General features: G+C 43.6%; 1 protein-coding gene and 1 long non-coding RNA gene across 3 annotated transcripts in view; one reads left to right on the top strand and one right to left on the bottom strand.

Moving 5' to 3' along the window:
- Window positions 1-402: 402 nt before the first annotated feature.
- Window positions 403-18,757, top strand: part of Znf608 (zinc finger protein 608) — a 107,097-nt gene continuing 88,742 nt past the window's right edge. For both annotated transcript variants that reach the window (XM_032886203.1, XM_032886204.1), the window contains exons 1-2: window positions 403-559; window positions 4,103-5,189. In XM_032886203.1, coding sequence (XP_032742094.1) covers window positions 4,287-5,189 — 903 coding nt within the window. In that variant the 5' untranslated portion in view covers window positions 403-559; window positions 4,103-4,286. The remainder of the gene's footprint in view (window positions 560-4,102; window positions 5,190-18,757) is intronic.
- On the bottom strand, window positions 428-2,591 carry LOC116884985. The gene is made up of 2 exons (XR_004385911.1): window positions 2,465-2,591; window positions 428-1,610 (listed from the first exon to the last, which is right to left on the bottom strand). It is a non-coding gene; the product is annotated as an uncharacterized LOC116884985 (long non-coding RNA).

Raw genomic sequence — 18,757 nt, 5'->3', positions numbered from 1 at the left:
CTGCGGGAGGTTCCGCAACCCCAATCTGCTTGGAAAATAAAACGCTTTGTCTCCACCGCCACCCCCCACCGCACCCCCACCCGCGCTCAGTGTGTGTTTTATACGTGTGTATATCTCAACCCCCTACAGTAGCCAGGAGAAAGCAGCTAACCAATGAGAGAGCTCAGTTTCATAAAAGCTGCTCTCTGATTGGCCCTGCGCGAAAGGGCATTGGGAACAAAGAAAAGTCCCTTTCAGGTATACAGGCTGAGAGCTCCTTTGGCTCCACTCCCCCTGTGCGTGTGTTGTGTTTCAGTTCTGATTCCACTGTTCCAGAACAAGCTTGGTGTGTGTGTGTGTATGCACCGGGGGGATTTCTGTGTTCTGGTTTTTTGCTTTATTTTTGTTGTTTTTTTTTTTATTTTTATAAAAAAAAATACACGGGACGGTCTGTGACATTTGCTGGTCCATCTTTAATAAAAAAAAATTGAAGAAATTATAATTTCCAAAATAAAGCGGCTGCAACCAAACACACTCAATGCAGTTAGAAGGAAAAGGTCAACTCGCTCCCATACAGACCGTAAGTACGGTTGCGTGGTGTGTCGCTATATAGCACTTTAGTGGGGTTTTCATGCAGGGGAATGTGAGAGTTTTATGCATTGAAATGAGGAACTAGTTACAGGGTTTGGCTATGCATTTAGAACAGCCCAAGAACGGTGAATTTTATTCAGTGGAGGGTGACTTTGTAACTTCTTTAGACAAATTAAGCTTGACTGGGCACTTGGGCTAACTTAGAGTAAATTACCTTTTGGGCTCTAACCCAAAGGAGACTAAGAGTGATTCAGTTACACACCCTGGTCCTCCCTGTCAGGTCTCCTGCGTACCTTCCCCCTCCTTTCCTCTTCTACCGGAGCTGAGCGGACCCCCGCCCAGACCGAGCCAGGCAAATGGGAACCCGGGTAGAACAAGCCGATTTCTCTCCTGTCACATCCTCCTGCTCAGTAATTTAATAGTAAACTAGGGAATATTCATCCATTACATGTAATGACTGTAACTACCATTTTCCACCTTCTTAAAAAAAAAGGGCAAGAAGAAAAAAAAAAACATTAAGAGAAGGTGTGTGTGTGGGGGGAGCCCCACCCAACCCAAACAAACCCACAAATAGTAACAATGGTGTGTTTATTACAAGTCCCTGTTTGGGAGCTAGCAAAATGTTTTTCTTTGTTTAATACATGGGGGGGGGTGTTTCCTAAAATCCCAGCAGCTCCGAGGTACTCTGCCCTCCCCCTAGGCGTCCTCCGCCTTGGCCCCTTGGGAAAGCCGACAAATTGGAGATCAGTTGAGGAAAGGTTTATAAGCTGTTTCTTTAAAACATCTGCTTTGCTCTTGTGGCCATTACATTTCCCTCCTTCCGAACTTCCGAGATGGCTGAGAAATGTTTCACATTCATAACTTGTAGCTTCGCCCACTGTAGGGCGTGCAGGGAGGGGGGGTTGCAGGGGAAGGAGAAACCTTCAGCTTTTTTTTTTTTTAAAGACCAGATCAGTATTTTCTTGATACGCTTGTCACCATTTTTGTTCTCACGACAACCAATTGAGCCCTTGATCCTCACGTGATGTGAAAGGCTTGCACTGTAACAAAACCGCTCCTTTTAGATGGTTGGTGTTGCTAACGCGCCCATCCCCCTCTCCCAGCCCCGACATTTCCAGCAAAGCGACTCTCCACTTCCAATCCATCAACAATTCATTACTGCTTTTAGCTTCCAAACGCCAGCTAATTAAAAATACTAAGCCAAGCTCCGAGGCCATCTGACTAAACACAGGAGGGGGTGGGCGAGAGGTGGAGAGAGGAGGAAAAAAAAATAGAGACGCACTGTTTGCTGCGTGTAGAGAAAGAGAAATTGTCCTGGAGAAAGGTCGCCTTAAAAAAAAAAAAAACCTTTTTGACTCTAATTATCGAATTACCACATGACAGATCGGCTTGCGCGGCGGAGGATTTTAACCCCTCCTCGGGGACTATTCTAAGAACTCGGTTCTTTTTTTCTCAAAAACAACATAAAACAGGAAAACATCACATCCTTCAGGTTTCCAAGGCAGCCCCTTTTAGACGCCGTTATTTTCCCCGCTCCACCGCCCCCCGCCCCGGGCGAAAGCTGCTCTAACTGGTTTATCAGCTCCCTGCACCGTCTGCTCCCTCCTCCTCCACACCTTTCTTTTTCTCCTCCAGCCCAGCGCCTCATCCCACCCTTTCTTCCTCCTCCTCCTCCTCCCCATCCTTTCACCCCCTCCTTAAGTTAGTTGGAGAAATCAAATGTCAGGACGAGCGGAAAAATGCCACTTCCCGACTAACAGGCGGAATCCAGCCCAGATTTTCAGTCCTTTCTTCTTATTCTTTCTTCCCTTTCACTAATTTATCCCGATGTTAGCACATTCTGTCTCGTTACTAGAGGACGCCTGTAGGTTTGCTACATGAGATCATTACTTACTGATCACGGTGACTCTGAAGTCTGCAACCGAAAGCGGAATGAGAAGTTCGGAAAAGTTTTTTCTCTAATTCTCTCTCTCTCTCTCTCTCTCTCTCTCTCTCTCTCTCTCTCTCTCTCTCTCTCTCTCTCTCTCTCTCTCTCTCTCTCCTTCTCTCTCTCTCTCTCTCTCTCTCTCTCTCTCTCTCTCTCTCTCTCTCTCCCTTCCCTCCCCTCCCCTCCCCTCTCCCTCCCTCTCTCAACACCCTATTATTCTGAATGCTTGTTAAGAGGAAAAACACCCTTCGGTGCTTGGGTTGCGAATGTGAAGCATCTCTCAGCTGCACAGTGACACATTTTTTTTTTTTTTTTTTTAAGGAGAAAAGGACTCCAGAGCTTTTTGCCAAAAGGGGGATGGGGAAGTGGAATAATGTTACTGAGTGATTATTTTGGCTGGGATGTGTTACTTGCTTTCTTCCTTTTTGATCATTTGGTGTTTAAGTAAAATGAAGCACAGGGTTGTGTGCCTAGTGGACTGAGAAATGTTTTTTTTTTTTTTATTTGCGGGCCTAATTAAAAAAATGATAAAGGAATTAAAGGTAAGCATTCTCTCTCTCTCTCTCTGCGTGTCTCTCTCTGTATGTCTTTCTCTGTATATTTATTTATTTTCTTGACAATCAACTGTTAAAAGGGGGCTGATCCCTTTAAAAAACTGTTTTAACTGCTCTTTGTCAAACACACACTCATTTGTGGTCACTGAGGCCACCTTGGCGCAGATCACTTAAAGTGTATGTCTTAATCAGTTTCCCTACAGACAGTAGCACCATATTTAACTGACTGAGCAGTTCTGTGACCCAGGGGTATGGCAAAATTATTTAGATGGATTTTTCTTTTTTTTTCCTCAAGACAGATATTTAACCTTTCCTCTCACACTGTCTTTTTACTGAGAAAAATACTCTTAAAGAGGTCTGTGCATATTTCATGAAGAATGTGTAGCTGTTCGGGAAGGAGGGTGGTGGGTATGTGTATGTGAGGGGAACTACTGTTGTTTTTCTGTTTCTTGTGGAGAACAAAACCTGGGTTGTCTAGACAATTTGTAAGAAGAAGTATTAGAATTAGAAATAAGGAAAACTTAGTGACATTTTGAATACTAGTCCTAGAGAACTTTGAGGGCCTGTTTTTGTTTTTGTTTTTTTGTATGTTTTGTTTTGTTTTTACATTGCAAGACCCAGGACATGTTTAGGGGATATTGAACAGGGTGTTTTTCTTGTATGAATGTCCAGGATCTTTTCCTGGGGTTGAAATAGCACGTGTGCCGGGCAAAAAAATAAAAATGTTCAACTTAAAAAAAAAAAAAAGCCACAAAAACCTTTCTGGGCTTGAATCAGATCCTTGGAGATATTTTAATGCTTTTAAAGAACTGGCTATCCCCCTGCCGTTTAGAGGGATTTTCGTTTTAGCTACTGTAAGATGTTTATTGTCAGGGGGGTGCTTTTCAACTCTGCCTGTTTTCCTTTAAACCTGGTATTGGACTCTGAAGACGGTAATGAGCCCCCTCCTCTCTGTCCTTCCCTGTGCCCCTTACTCACTCCCCAGTATTAATGGTTTTCTATTCCGGTAATACCCAGACAAGAAATATTCGACTTTTTCCCCCCTCTACAGGAGAAGGTGGACCTAGAGTGGAGGGAGTGAGATCCCGGACACATTTTTGGGGCAGGAAAAAGAAGAGGAAAATTGGAAGAATTTTTTTTTTCTTTAAAAGAAAGCCCAGAGGAGCTAAACGAATGTCCCCTCATCTCTCAAGGAAAGTTCATTGGATTTTTAATCTCGAGAGCTCATCTTCAGGATGTCCGTGAACGTTTCGACTGCAGGAAAAGGTGTGGATCCAAATACAGTTGATACTTATGACAGTGGCGATGATTGGGAAATCGGGGTTGGAAATTTAATCATTGATTTGGACGCCGATTTGGAAAAGGACAGACAGAAATTTGAGATGAATAATTCCACCAACACCACTACCAACAACACTAAGGATTGTGGAGGTCCGGCCTCCAATGGGACCTGTGCTACCTCAGCCTTAGCTGATGGCCTAAAATTTGCTTCTGTTCAGCCCTCCGCTCCCCAGGGGAATTCACACAAAGAGACCAGCAAATCAAAAGTGAAAAGGGCTAAAACTTCTAAGGATGCTAATAAATCTCTGCCTTCTGCTGCCTTGTATGGAATTCCCGAGATCAGCACTGGCAAGAGGCAGGAAGTCCAAGGGCGCCCTGGAGAGGCTACTGGCATGAATTCAGCGCTGGGTCAAAGTGTGAGCGGCGGCGGCGGCGGCAACCCAAACAGCAACGGTACCAGCACCGGGACCTCGGCTGCCACCGCGGGGGCAGGCTCCTGTGGGAAAAGCAAGGAAGAGAAGCCAGGGAAAAGCCACAGTAGCCGAGGCGCCAAGCGGGATAAGGATGCTGCGAGATCCCGGAAAGACAAGCACGACGTGCTGCAGGGCCACCAGAATGGCGGAGGAGGCCAGGCCCCCTCCGGTGGTGGTCACCTCTATGGCTTTGGGGCCAAGAGCAATGGAAGTGGCGCGAGCCCCTTTCACTGTGGGGGCTCTGGGAGTGGCAGCGTCGGGGCTGCAGGGGAAGTTAGTAAAACTGCTCCGGATTCAACGCTCATGGGAAACTCTATGCTGGTCAAGAAGGAAGAGGAGGAGGAGGAGAGCCACAGACGAATTAAGAAACTGAAAACCGAGAAGGTAGGATACGGTCGTCTTCTTGTGTGCCCCACTCTGTGCGTTTGCTTGGGGTTGTGGGATGTGCCTCCGGGTGTCTTACACTTCCTAGCGCTTTCGGGTTCTCTGTGAGATTTCTATGACGTTCACCCTTTATGGATGCTATCCTGAGTGCAGTGTTTGACTCTTGCTCGCTTCTGCTGCTGCTGCTTCTGCTGTTTGTGGTGCCAACGTTTGAAAGGTCATGGGGTGGGGAGGCTCTGGATGTCCCAAGTGCCTTTTTGCCTTGTAAAGAGCTCCTGGGCAGTCAGCAAGTTGTCCGTGTGTGCTTTGACCAGAAAACCTGCTGCGGCACTACCTCGAGTTTCGTCCTGGTTTCTTCCCTAAAGAGAATTGTCGACTGTGTTATTGTTAACAGTGTGTCCTTAGGAACAGGGTTCTAGTTCCTTCTGTGGAAAGGAGTGTGTAGGGTTATTTATACTCATTGTTTTGTTACTTTCCCCCAAATAGTTCGGTCAAAGGCTGTACTCTAGGCTCGGAGTACTGGCCACTGACTTTGTAACTATGTAGCCAAACCGTGCGGTTTTTGGTGACTGTGGACACACTCTTTACCTTTGCTCTCTCACCTATTGCAGCTAGAGCCCTGAGAATGTTAGCACTTCGCTATTTAGCTTGCCGGGGCAGCTGGAAGAGGAGTAAGAAAGAAATGGAAAGCACATTAGGCTTGTGTTCCTGAAATGCGAGGAAACGACCAAGGGGGCCGTCGGGGCAACCGTGAAGCCAAGTGTGGCTTAACAATGCTTGACTTGGGCCATTTGGACCCCTGCACTCTTATTGGTCATTTTCTTAAAGTCTGTGGTTAGATACTGTCCCGGAAAACCTGCCCGGGTGTTATCTCGCTTAGGCATGGAGGCCTGGGTTTTGCTTGTCTGGGATGCAGTTGCTTTGGGGTAACGTCTGGGAACTGATGGGTATGTGTTCACCAGGCACATTGGTTGGGAGGTGAGAGTGGTGTTTCTGTGAAATTAATCTTTAGATTTATTCCCTAAGTTGTAGCATGCAGATGTAGCATGCAGATGTAGTGTTTCTATTAAGCGGTTGTGGTGATGTGATTTCTTCTAACTATGCTTCTTATGTGATTTTCTTTTCTTTCTTTTTTTCCCCCCCTTTCTGGCTGGAATGATGCTAAGAAGTCTCCTGGGAATTACTTCTGCATGAAATAATTCCCAGTTCTCTGACTCTTTTTATTTCCAACTTCGGGTGCTCAGAATTAAAGTTGGAACGAACATAGGAGTAAAGTTCTGATTTGTAAGCATTGATGGAGACAGAGAAAGGTGTAGGTACACTGTCAAACTTGCAAAAGGCTACTGATTACTTTTTGAATCCAAATCCTCTTAGCCTTTTACATTGATGAATTTAAATTAACTTAAAAAACATCTCAGGGTTTGCTTCTGACTTTAAATGTGTGGTTTCACATAATTTCTACTAAAAGACATTTTGAAATCTTCTTATTACTTAGTACAGTGGGGCATTTACTTTTGTTGCCAATCGTCTTCAAATTGCAGCTCTAATCTGCTTTAACTATCTGGATGAATTGCCCTAATCCACTGCTCACAATGCTGTGGTTAAGGAGTCAGAGCTATTTGATTGGATCCACTGGCTGCTGGGAATGTGGGAGGTTCTGGCCTTTTGCATTCCTCTTAGCCTTTTAATCTTCCAGCCAAATGTTCACATTCAACAATTTTGTTTAGCTGGCGATCGGAACATTTCAGGATCTCAAAGGCTGCTGTCATGGCAACTGAGATTAGTGCCTGGTGTCGGTTCTCCAGTTTGTGTTCCTTTTACTTCCCAGTCACAGAGGGAAGTGGCTGAAGAATGAAGGCGCTGAATTATTCACACGCATGCAATGCGTCTTCGGGCAGAGCAGTAATAAATGGCATCGTAGGAATTCCACAAATGAAGAGCAAACAAGTCATGCTGGGGGGCGGGGGTGGGTGGAGGTGGGGAGGGAACAGAGAGAACCTTGCCCTGCAGTGTGGAAGCTAGACACCAACCTCAGCCACCAGAGCTGGCCCAGAAATCATTTTAGGATGGTTTCATGGCCCTGGAGCCTACACTGTTAGCCACTCTTGTCAGGCTGAGATGTTGGCTTGGGATCTTAAACATTGTTTCTTAAGCGCTGTCCTCCCCATCCCCCAGAAGACTTCATAATACCATCCTTGCCTCTCAGAGATGGCAACTCCCTGGCATGAATACCACCCAGGGAAGGAAGCCTAATTCCACTAACTAATGGTTATATCAAATTAGGCTTTTTAGGCAATGCTTCTCAATGGCAGAAGAATGCCTGTTTAGGAAGCAAGAACTTAGTAGGGCACACTTCCCTTGAAAACATGCTTCACGTCTGAGGCATCTTTAAAGAAGTTTTTTAAGAAAACATTCTATATGTTTTACGTTCAACATAGTTGAAGAACCAGGCTACTGAAGGGTAAGTACCTTCAGAGTGAAGAAGGCAGCAATCACGTGTGAGGGGAGAACACTTTTTTTTTTTCTGGTTGGAAGGTGAAAGGAGATTCATAAGACGTGCTGTCACTGGTTAATTTTCACAGCATGCTTAAACGTCTATATTTGGTCTGTTTATTCTGTTTCTTCACTACGCAGAATCATGTAAAGCATGATAAATTGGACCTTATGAAACCTAATTAAATCAGTGAGTGTCTGGCTCCTTTCTGTGGAAACCACAAGTATGTTGTAAAATTCGCCACTCCCTTAATACGTGAAAAAAAAAATCAAAACACACCATAATTCCAAGATCCTTGAGCTGTATTTCTATAGCCCGTTTTGTGGTTAAGCCACCAGTGACGTGTCTGCCTAAGTAGGTTTGATGACTTGGCTTTTGGTTGTTGGAACCTGCCTCTCCGCCTTCCTCCTGCCTCTCGAAGCAGAATGGTCCTGCATTGAAGCTGTTTGCATATCTCTCTTCATTTTCTGACAGTTTAGATTTATCAGAGAAGAAACCATTGGGCTGATCTAAATAGTTATATTGAGCATTGTTACAGTCAGTGGGATTATTCAATCACTAGAATACTGGGAAACACACAAGAAAAACAAAACAAAACAAAACAGAGTCCTAAAACCAGATAACACTTAAACAGAAACAAATAAAAGTTAGATAGTTGTGTCTTTTCCAAGAAGGGTTATTTCTGTAACATCATATACATTTCCATGGGCCTTGTTCCCCGAAAGATGGTCTCTATCAACGGACCTGTCTATAATAAGATATTGTTCACTTTGTTTTATTCTCTGGTAGAAGCCTTTTTACACGTCACTAGGGAATCCTGACACATTCTCTAAGTGTGTGTGAGCAGTTTAAGAACATATTTTGATTAATGACTTTTGTGGCTATGTCCCCCCACTCCCATAATGTAGTGTGTCCTGTGAATTAGGGAGTCCATTTGATCTATGGTGGGATGAAAGGGCAGGAAGGTCACTTGCTTTAATGAAACAACTGAGACCACTGTAGTTAGACAGTGTGCTGTTTTGAAAGTTACATATGGATTTTAGAGGTGGCTTCCTGTCAGCACCGATCCAGCACCGATCCTCCTTCTAGTCTGGTCCAATAGATAGATATCCTGGGAGGGCAGCAGAGGGGCTGTCCAGAGGTGTTTGTGAGAACACATGAATCTATGTACATTTAAAATCTGTTAAAAAAAATGAAAGATTGAGCTAAATAAAAAAAAGATAATGTTCAGCCACTTTAATAACTTGGCAAATAGTCCATAATACTAGGGGGAGAAGACAGGGGGAGGGAGTGGGTGTCCAAGTGTCTAAGGGTTAAGAATATGCTCTTCAAGTAAAATTGTTTGGGTGCAAGATGGTTTTAATTAGAGCGTTATAAAGACTTATTTTTTCCTAAGCATCACTTTTAGAGTTAGTAAACTGAGTGAATGCTGAAAGTGCTAAGCAGAAATCTCCCAAGCCACGGAGGTGTTCAATAACCAGATTCAAACAAGACGGAAAGTACCATCTGTTCTTGGTTTCCAGCATGGAACATGGGGATTGAATGAATGGCTGAGATCTGCCCCAATTTTGACGATGTCTGTGCTTTTTTTAATTTAAAAGAAAAAGTTCACCTGGTACTTCATAGAAAGTTGAAATTACAGTAATCCCCACACCACTGTGAAAACACGTGTTCCCACATTTCTTTTAACCAGTTCCACTTTTTTCTTTCTTTGGAGGCTTTCCAGAAGCTCAGCCATTGGCCACTTTCCTCTGGGTTATTTTGTTTCTACAGGCCTTCACAATGAGGGGGTCAGTTCTTCAAAGATCTAAATGATCCTGTCAATTTTCTTCCTGGAGGCTACAGGGGAAAGGCTCCCCAGGGCTAACCCGGTCATCACTCTTCATTAAACTAATTTTGCGTGATAGTGCTAGGAACTAGTGTTTACTATACACAGACTATACTCTCAGAGCCACCTTCTAGAATCCTGGATAAACAACAGCGCACTTCCTTAAGGATAACTTTTGAGTATTTGGCTCGGAGAGATGGGTATTCTTGGATTTAGTGGGAACCCTGGGTAAAACATTATCCGGCCTTTGTTTGAGGTCTTTTATTGAAGCTAATGACTGGGCTTGTGCCTTCCTGAGATAAATGACATTATCTCTGAGTGGGCTGACAGGAAACAGACATGTTAATGGTGAAGCTGCAGGGGAGTATCTGCTTGGGTTCTGACAAAGGAGTGGAGAAGGGACCCCTGGTTGTGGTCATTAGCACATAATGCATTCTTGCTCATCCTAAGAGGCCCTTGATAATTGGAGAGCTATTTTAGCTACAAGCACTTAAATCATACATTTACTACCTTAGAGTAGCAACGTAAAGTGTTTTTGTTAAGAGGTATCTGCTCGGCCCTTTGAAGGTGGTGGCAGTTGAGGCTGTTGGTCCTGACATTTGGGACAAGTGGCAGGTTGAATCGTTTGTTTTAGAATCAGGTGGGCACCCTCTTTTTCCTTCCACATTGCTCAGCCAATGCATTCACAAGGCCAAAAAGAAAAAAGGAAAAGTAGACCCAAAGCTTCAGGGAAGTCAGTTTTGTATTTGAAGATGTCTCGTGGGAGGGGGATAAAAATCTCTTTTTTTATAAGCCGGGAAAGAGATTTTGTTCAGTGATTTGAGTGTGGTGAAACCTGCCTTTTGAAGTGTATGTTTAAAAAAGTCATGGGTATAATTGAGTTTCAATGCAATTTAAATTCTGCTGCTTGAACGAAGATAATTGCCACGTTGAACACACTCTAGAGGTGTAGAAGAGGTGGAGGGATCATACTCTCCTATTCTCTAATATTAAGCATTGGGAAGTTTGTCATAGTAATTACTGTAACACAACATAGTTTTGATTGCCAGAGCTCTCAACTTGCCAGCGATCTGAACATCAAGGGTATAACTTGGATACTAAACAGTTTATTTCTAAGTCACTGGTATAGTGTTCTTCTGTCACGTAGAAGCCAGAACTGAGGGAACGCTGGGCTACCCTTGGCCACAACTTCACAGCGGAATATCATTTGTTTGCTAGGATCATTACCAGTGAATTGTACATGCCTGATTCTGGGTCACTGAATATGGACGGAATAGGGAACAGGTGAAATCTGTTTCAGTAGTCACAGAGTAAGTAATGTAAAGATCATATTGGAGCCGGGGAAGGGGTCTTGCATAGAGGTCTCAGGCTCTAAGTGATGTAATTGCATATGTAGATGTTGGATTGGAAGTTTTGTGTGGTGTGAGCTCTATTCTTAGAATGCAAAACAAACAAACAAGAACAACAAACCAACATTTTGAGATGGCTCAAAGGGTAAAGGCGCTAGTCACTAAACTTCAGGACCCAAGTTTGTTCCTTAGGACACACTGGAGAACCAACTCTTGTAACTTGACCTCTGACCTTCTTCATATGCCCTGTGACAAGGGCACACACCCATACCCAAGGGCAGACCATGCACCCGTAAATAGATGAATGCATTTTAAAAATAAATAAAGGCATCAGTAATTTTGCATTTCACTCTGCTAGAGACAGAGACAGAGACAGAGAGACAGAGAGAGAGAGGGAGAGAGAGAGAGAGAGAGAGAGAGACAGACAGACAGACAGACAGACAGAGGGAGACAGAAAGAGACAGAGGGAGCCAGAGAGGGACAGAGAGAGAGACAGAGACAGAGAGACAGAGAGAGGGGGAGAGAGAGAGGGAGAGAGAGAGAGAGAGAGAGAGAGAGGGAGAGAGAGAGAGAGAGAGAGAGAGAGAGAGAGAGAGAGAGAGAGAGAGACCTCCTTTTTGGGTCCAATTCTGTCTCCCCGCTGAAATTTCACTAGTGACTGCCTGCTTTCTGTAACAACTTCTCAATTCAAGCTAAAGGTTTTGGCAACTGTAACAAAGCCATTGCGACTGAATGAAAGGTTGTTAAAAGCACTCTCAGCTGCCTGACCCGTAGTTGGGCTGTTTGTAATGTTATTTTGAGAGCTTCAGGGGAATTCAAGATGATGAGTCTGGCACTTCGTTCTGGAAGCTGAATGTTGCGTGCCTGCTGAATTTTGCTTAGGAACACCTTTGGGGATGTAGTAGAAGAGATTATGGATTCTGCTTCAAGAAGTAAAGAGACCACAAAACAAATGCTTGAGTTTCGGTAGGCCAGTGGGCCTCAAACTATAGGAATCCCATTCGATATTTAAGGAGTCCTTTATCCCCAGGGAAACTAAGTGAAAATCTAATATCTATGCTCTAGCTCTAATGGAGAACTCAACGGGTAGGGTGTTCGGATTAGGACAAGCCCATTTGAAATGGTGAACAAGTGTCTGAAGACAGCTACAGTATACTCATATAAATAAATACATATAAATAAATACTCATATAAATAAATACATCTAAAGGAGAAAGAAATGGTGAGCAAACATCCTTGCTGACTTTTCAAAGCCTCTCTCTCTTCTCTGCCATCTGGTCATTGGGACCAAGTCTGATTATTATTCAACGTGACTCTCAGCCACGTAGCTTTCTTCATCCTGGGACTCTTCAGAACCCTAAGAAAAATGTACACTTAGGTATATCCCAACGATGCCTTATGAATGTAGGCGACACAGTTTAGGGGTAAATAAAAACATACTGAATATATTTTTGTGTCGTTCATAATGGTCTTAGAAAGCACGCATTCAGGGTTGAGAATGGGCTTATTATGTTAACCAGAGAGCAGATGGCACGGTGCCACAGACGTATAATTTTACTTAAAGGGACTTTTAAGGTTTTTGATGTGTTTTCTTTTCCTCTTATTTCCCCGATGGCTTCTTTTTATTGAAGGGTAACTTAAGGAGACCTGGTAGCAATTTTACTGCTTCCCTTGACAGTTTGAAATAATAGCTTGGTCTTTGGTTGTACTGATCTTCTACCAGTGAGCTTGATTCTGGTTTTTGTCATGTGGCAGCAAATTTATTTATTTATTTATTTTTAAAAAAGTGTAATATGCTTTAAGAAATGAACTCTTTTATATGCTTCAATTAGCAACAGACGACCAAGTTCCAGTTGGTCACACTTTTGTAAACTCCTGGAAGTCACTGCTTGTGCCTTTGATTAAAGAGAACTCCTGATTTGGTTGGAAAGCACATCTGGCCTTTGGGACACTTGCTTTCCTTGCACCTCTGTGTCTTTCACATTAGTCACTGAGGGTTCAAGGGTCATGTCCAAGTTGTTCCTTGTAGGTTACCAGCCTCTGTTGGAGGGCTGCCCTTTGGTTAGATACTGGCCTTACCGCACCTCTGAATTCCGCTAGCGTAAAATCACTGTTTATGTTTCTGTGCAGATTTTACAGTTTAGCTCATTCTTCACTGAAAATAAGAGGGGAATTTGGAGAACATTCCTCCCTCCTCCTCTCCGCCCCCTCCTTTCCTTTTTCAAACTGTGATCAGCCAGACCGGCTTACTTTTGAATTTCCTGTCATCTCCTTCACCGATTTTTATGGATAGCTCATATTAAAAACAATAATGTTTGACTTGGAAGGACTGAAACCTTGGCTTTTCATTCTTCACGGGGAACTGTTTATTTGCATGTGGCTCACTACAGGACATGGATAACGCTATCAAATCTGGGCGTTCGCGGGCTCATGGTCAGCACAATGGCTCTTAGCTCTGTGTTCCCCGGTTCCAGTTCTTTTGTGATGGAAATGAAATTAGGACCCAGTCTAGGAAGCAAAGGAGAAAACAGACAACAGCAAATAGAACCTGACCCTTGACCTAGTTCAAAAGCAAGCCGTGGTGATGTAATAAGGGGGGAAAAAATCCCAGGGAGTGAAAGAGAGGGTAGTCCATTTTAACTTGGTGCGAAGCTGTGTGGAGGTTGAGCAGAGCACAGATAAATGGTGGCCACCTGGTCAACCAGACAAACTGACGGCTTGGTCACTGATGGAGAAGCTCTGAGCATTCCCAGATCTGTCAACTGCTGGAAGGGACAATATGCGCGAACTCTCTCTCAGATGCGCTGGGGCTGCCCAAAGGGAGCAACAGGATTTCACAAGGGAGCAATTGGTCTCCCTCCACCCCCCAGGTCCATGCATCCAGCTCCGTTTGAGCAATTTACATTCCTCGCCCAAATCCTTCCCCCACTCTTTGCCGTCTTGGCGAAGCAGATGCCAGACTCTGAAGTCGAAAGCCAGCAGCTGTTTCCATCACTTCATGGCTCTATCGGCCCCCACTAGCTGCTTCCCCTTTTCCTCCCCTCCCCCACCTGGTAAAGAAAGGCCCTCTCCCTTGGCCTTGGGTCCCGACCCGTATGTCAGTGTGCAGGTCCCTTTGTTTTTTGTGGGTGATGGGTACCAGAGACCGGCCTGGTCCCCTGGGGGCGTGGCCTGGGCTCCTAGGGGCGAGCTGCTCGCTTCTGGACTTAGGGGACTCACCCTCCTTGCAGCCGGGGACCCGTTTATAGCCCTGAGCACAGTAAATCTGTCAGCTCTTCTGGACGCCTTCACCTCTTTCTTCATTTGCTCCAGCTTCTAGTCTGACAACGTTCCCCCGAGGCGGAATTCTAATCTGCTTCCAATTAGTTGTAAAATGTGACTGAAATTTCCACATTATGACTGCTGTTTTACTTACACGCACACATCTAGAAACAAATTAATGCCCTTCAATGTTTATTTATTTATTTATTTACTTATTTATTTATTTCTTAAGCCCTTGGATTTACTGGAAGAGGAAGAGTTACCGACTATTAAAATGACTTCCATGGGTCTCATCTCCTCCACTTTTATAGGTGGGATATATTAAAAATAATAAATAAAATAAAAACAAGAGGACTCCTTCAGTTAGGAGTTCCCTCCCGGACACCCTTCAAGAGTTCCCAGAATGTATTGCATATGTTTAAGTCTTGCAAAGAAAAAAAAAAAAAGCAGAATTGCTAAAATAAGCTAAGTAGGGGCCCCTGTAGAGTGTTTTAATAGATACAAGTACAAATTTACTTCTGAATATAGCACAACTATATTTGGCCCAGACAGATTGCTACATTTTAAAAATTATTTCATTACATGGCCAAAAGCCGTAGCCCCTGATAGAGGAATCGGGTCGCCCTGGCTTGAAAAAATAGGGTTGTGTTAATAATGTCACTAAAGGCACTAACGAATACACTAAATTGTGTCTTAGGCCCAGAAGCAAAACTTCTCAGGGCTTTTGGGTCCCCATCCACGGAGTCCCATGACTTAAGCCCTCAATGTCCATGCAGAAGTGGTTGGCTATCTGGTGGGAGGAATCTTTACACATCAGAGCTCACTACTCTATTTTCTCCTGAATTTTCACGAAGTTTGTTGATGCACCTGATCTGTGTGAATATTGGAAGGGTTTAAATCTTGGCCTACAAAGAGACATTAAGAACACGATTTCGTTACATCCCTTGGAAACTACTTTCTCAAACACCGTGCTGGATAATTTTCGTACATCTAATGGTGGACCCGAGGCTTAGCACTGGTGTAGAGGTGGTACTCTCGATGTTAAAGGATGTAAACAGGAGAATTTATTGGCACCTTTTATAGTAGAGTTCCGTCCTCAAGCATCTTGGCAGATTGATACAAACAGACATAATGGGCTTTAAAGAGGTGTGAAGGATTTTATTGATGGTAAAGAGCTTATGTTGATCACGTCACTCTGTTAGTTTCTAAGTAACGGCTTTCTTTGAGTAAATAGAGGCATCTATTGTCTTTTCAAGGTCATTGTCATCTAATAATAAAAGGCCCATGTTGATTGATTTTCTTTTACCCTCCTTTTTATGTGCTATTTTCAATCTCTGCAATCAAGAGAAGTGTTTATTTATTTCACTGCATTTAAACAGGTCTTATATTACATTATTTATTGTATATGGAATATAAATTACTTACATGATTTTATCAAAACTCTTAATGTTTATTATCTATGAAATAGAAATGGCTCAAATAATTTTTACAAAAGCCCTTTATTTAAACTACTTACGGATTCCATAAAAGCAACAGGCAAGTCTTTTGTAACGGCTTCCTTTCTTCTTAATGTCTGGTAGCAAAAAAGAAAAATGGGCAGATTGAAATCCCTAAAATTTTTAAACACAGGCCTCTTAGATTGTGGAAACCCCCTAGCCTAAAACACATTGCCGTCGCCATATTGAAACCTCACAAAAGGCAAGACTGTGGTAGCCCCTCCAGTCCTGGGGTTCACTAATTACCCCTTAATGAGGTCAGTCTGCCCCAGTCGCTCCCTATCTTGAGAGGAAAAACACACTGGATAGTTGGATTTCAAGTGGATCTTGCTGTATTTGCAACTTACCGTAACTGCTTTGAAGGCCCCCAGGGTGCTTAATTGGGGCCTGGCATTTGTGTTTGGGGGTGGGGTGGGGGTGGGGCTGCTACACACAGCTATTCATTGTGTGTCTGGAGGCCACTGTGCATCTTGGAAGCATTTCAGGCTTTTGTTGATGGTGCATAGTTTTATAAACTCTGAATGAGCTTATTACCTTTTAACCATTGGGAGAGCAAAATAGTGGGTGAACTTAGAAGTCTTTGGGCTGGTCAGCAGCCAACCTCTTAACTGCAGCAGCAGCAGCAGCAGCAACATCAGCAACAACAACAACAAGAACCACAACAACAGAGATGATGAATGGTTGAATTTTAAAGCAAACCATTTATTTCCCAATCAAGACCTAACTCCTCACTGACTCCTATGGGCTGGATGTGAGGCTGTACAGTACAGGAACCTAAGGCCCAGGATTGTGTTTTGTGATTATGCACAACCGTTTCCCTCACATCTTTCCTTTGCATGAAAAAAAGAGGCAAAAGGTAGAAATTATTTAGTTATTTAAGAGTGAGGCTGCTTACCCAAGAGCATGTCTTAAACTATTAAGAAATGAGGTAGGAGGTGGGAATGCAGGTTCCTTACCTGGTCAAGACATTATACCCTAAGAGAGCTTGGGGAAAGGCTTGAGGACTCTTGCTATGTTTCGTTTTCTGTTTTCTTGAGATGGTGGTGGGGAGGGTCACTTGGGGAGGTGGACTAGGAGGGGAGCAGAAGAAAAAAGTCTGGGTAGTGGAGGGCCCTTGGTGCCCCAAGGTCTCACCCAACACATTCTCCAGAATTGTTGGGACATTTGTCAGAAACATCCCCTATTTAATTGGGTAGTGACAGGGTTCTGAATAGAAAGGGACTCTCCAGGAAGGCAGTGATGTGGTTGGTATACAACCAAAGGGCCAAAGAGCTGCTGTCTGGCAACCTAAAATTGGTGTGATTCTCTTTAGAAAAGGACAGATGAACATTTTTCTTAGGACAGTAAAATACCAGAAACAATAGCTTTTGTTCCCATATGAGCTGTATGTAGTTCAGCCTTCTAATCTTGTGGATAAGAAGGCTTAGGAATGTCTCCAGTAAACTACTGTTTACCAGAAGTGTCAGGCTAAACACTTTCCCATTCACTACTTTTATTTTTACATCAATCTTGTGGGTGAGAGCTGCTCTTTTGTCTACAAGCTGCCACACTTTCTGATCACTCCAGGTCCAAAGATGTTTTTACTGCCTCTGATCTCTTTGACCACAGTTAGAGCCGTCCCACTGGAACATTAAAACCATTTGTTCCTTACTTGGTGTGTTCTTTCCTGTTCTGTGTGTATGAGTGTCTGGGCCGCATTTGTGTGTGTGCGCACCATGTGCAGACTTAATGCCCCCTGAGACGAGAAGAGGACATTGGATGTCCTGACATTGGAGTTCGAGATGGTTGCGAGCTGCCTTGATGCTGGGAGTGAACCTGAGTCCTCCCGGAGAACAGCTGGGTGCCCCACGTGATGCATTTTTGAAAAAAAAAATGGAACTTAAGATCCTCATCTGCTTCAGGTGACCTTGATTGTTTTCTTCCTCAAGATTTGGTACCTCTACTTCAGTATTTTTATCCCTTTGCCATGGCATGACTTCCTATTCAAATGGAACATGGTGGCTTCATTCGATAGCTCTCCTCTTGGGATTTGTATGTGACAAGGATGGAGAGGTTGAGGAACGAATAGGATATAAAAGGTCAGGTCTTAATGGCTTCACTGTCAAACTTCTTGTGGCTTTTTAAAAAATGTGCTATTATTCACATCTGATGCTTTTTCCTAGGAATATACAAATGAGGGACGAGACTGGGCTTTATGTCTGTGAGAATTCAACATAACTTTTAAAATCGGTAGACTTAAATCTTCATTTTTACCACCGAAGTACCATTGTCTATAAGATGACTAAATGAAAATGTTTCTAAATGTAAAGAATTACTGGACCTGGTGCCTTCCAGTTTTAATCCCTGCACTTGAGAGACAGAAGCAAGTCTATGAGTTCTAGGCCAGCCAGGGCTACACGTGAGAACCTGTCCCGCACCCCCACCCCTAATCAAAACACTGAACCATTTCGAATGCTCAGGTTTGATTCAAATGCTTAGATTAGACTCTTCAGGGAGCATTTTTTTGTTTAAATGTTTATGTGTGCTCAGACAAGGTTTACTTCACACACCAAAATGTAAGTGTGAAAAAAATATCTCCATTCACCTGTGTGAAAGTCCAGAAATATCATAACTACGTCCCTACAGCTTTAACCTTTCCTGAGAGAAAGCTTTTGTCCCCAGTTGTCACTGCCTCCCTCCGTGATGTAAATACTTGCCAGGCTTTTAAGTCACCACCTAAACATGCCCTCTACTCAGTTTGATTCGCAGGTAGCATAAAGAATTGAGTCAGGCAGGTGCCGAGTTTTCTGCCCCTATAACTTAATATGAGTTCCTCTTGGGTCTTGCTGGTCCCAGTGAGCCTGTTTTATATGCTATTTAGATGACTCCTTTTTGTTACCCGTAGAACGTGTGTGTGTGGGAGGGAACTAACCTAAGACGCTCTGAAAATGATTTTTATAAGTCTGCTTACCCCAAGTCTAATACTTGCTATCGTAGCTTATATTAAAGGATTAGGGAGCGCTTTGAAAGGCTACCACGTGACTCCACCAGCCTCCTGCAAGATCCGGTACATTATTCCCTGGGACCAACTAATCTTTTCTGGGTACTGGAGCTAGTGCAGCTGCGGTTACTTCCACAGGCTAATCCCGCTCACTTTTAAA

Source organism: Rattus rattus, chromosome 15, assembly GCF_011064425.1.
Source record: "Rattus rattus isolate New Zealand chromosome 15, Rrattus_CSIRO_v1, whole genome shotgun sequence".
Lineage (NCBI taxonomy): Eukaryota > Metazoa > Chordata > Mammalia > Rodentia > Muridae > Rattus > Rattus rattus.
This window is presented reverse-complemented; position numbering and strand designations above follow the sequence as displayed.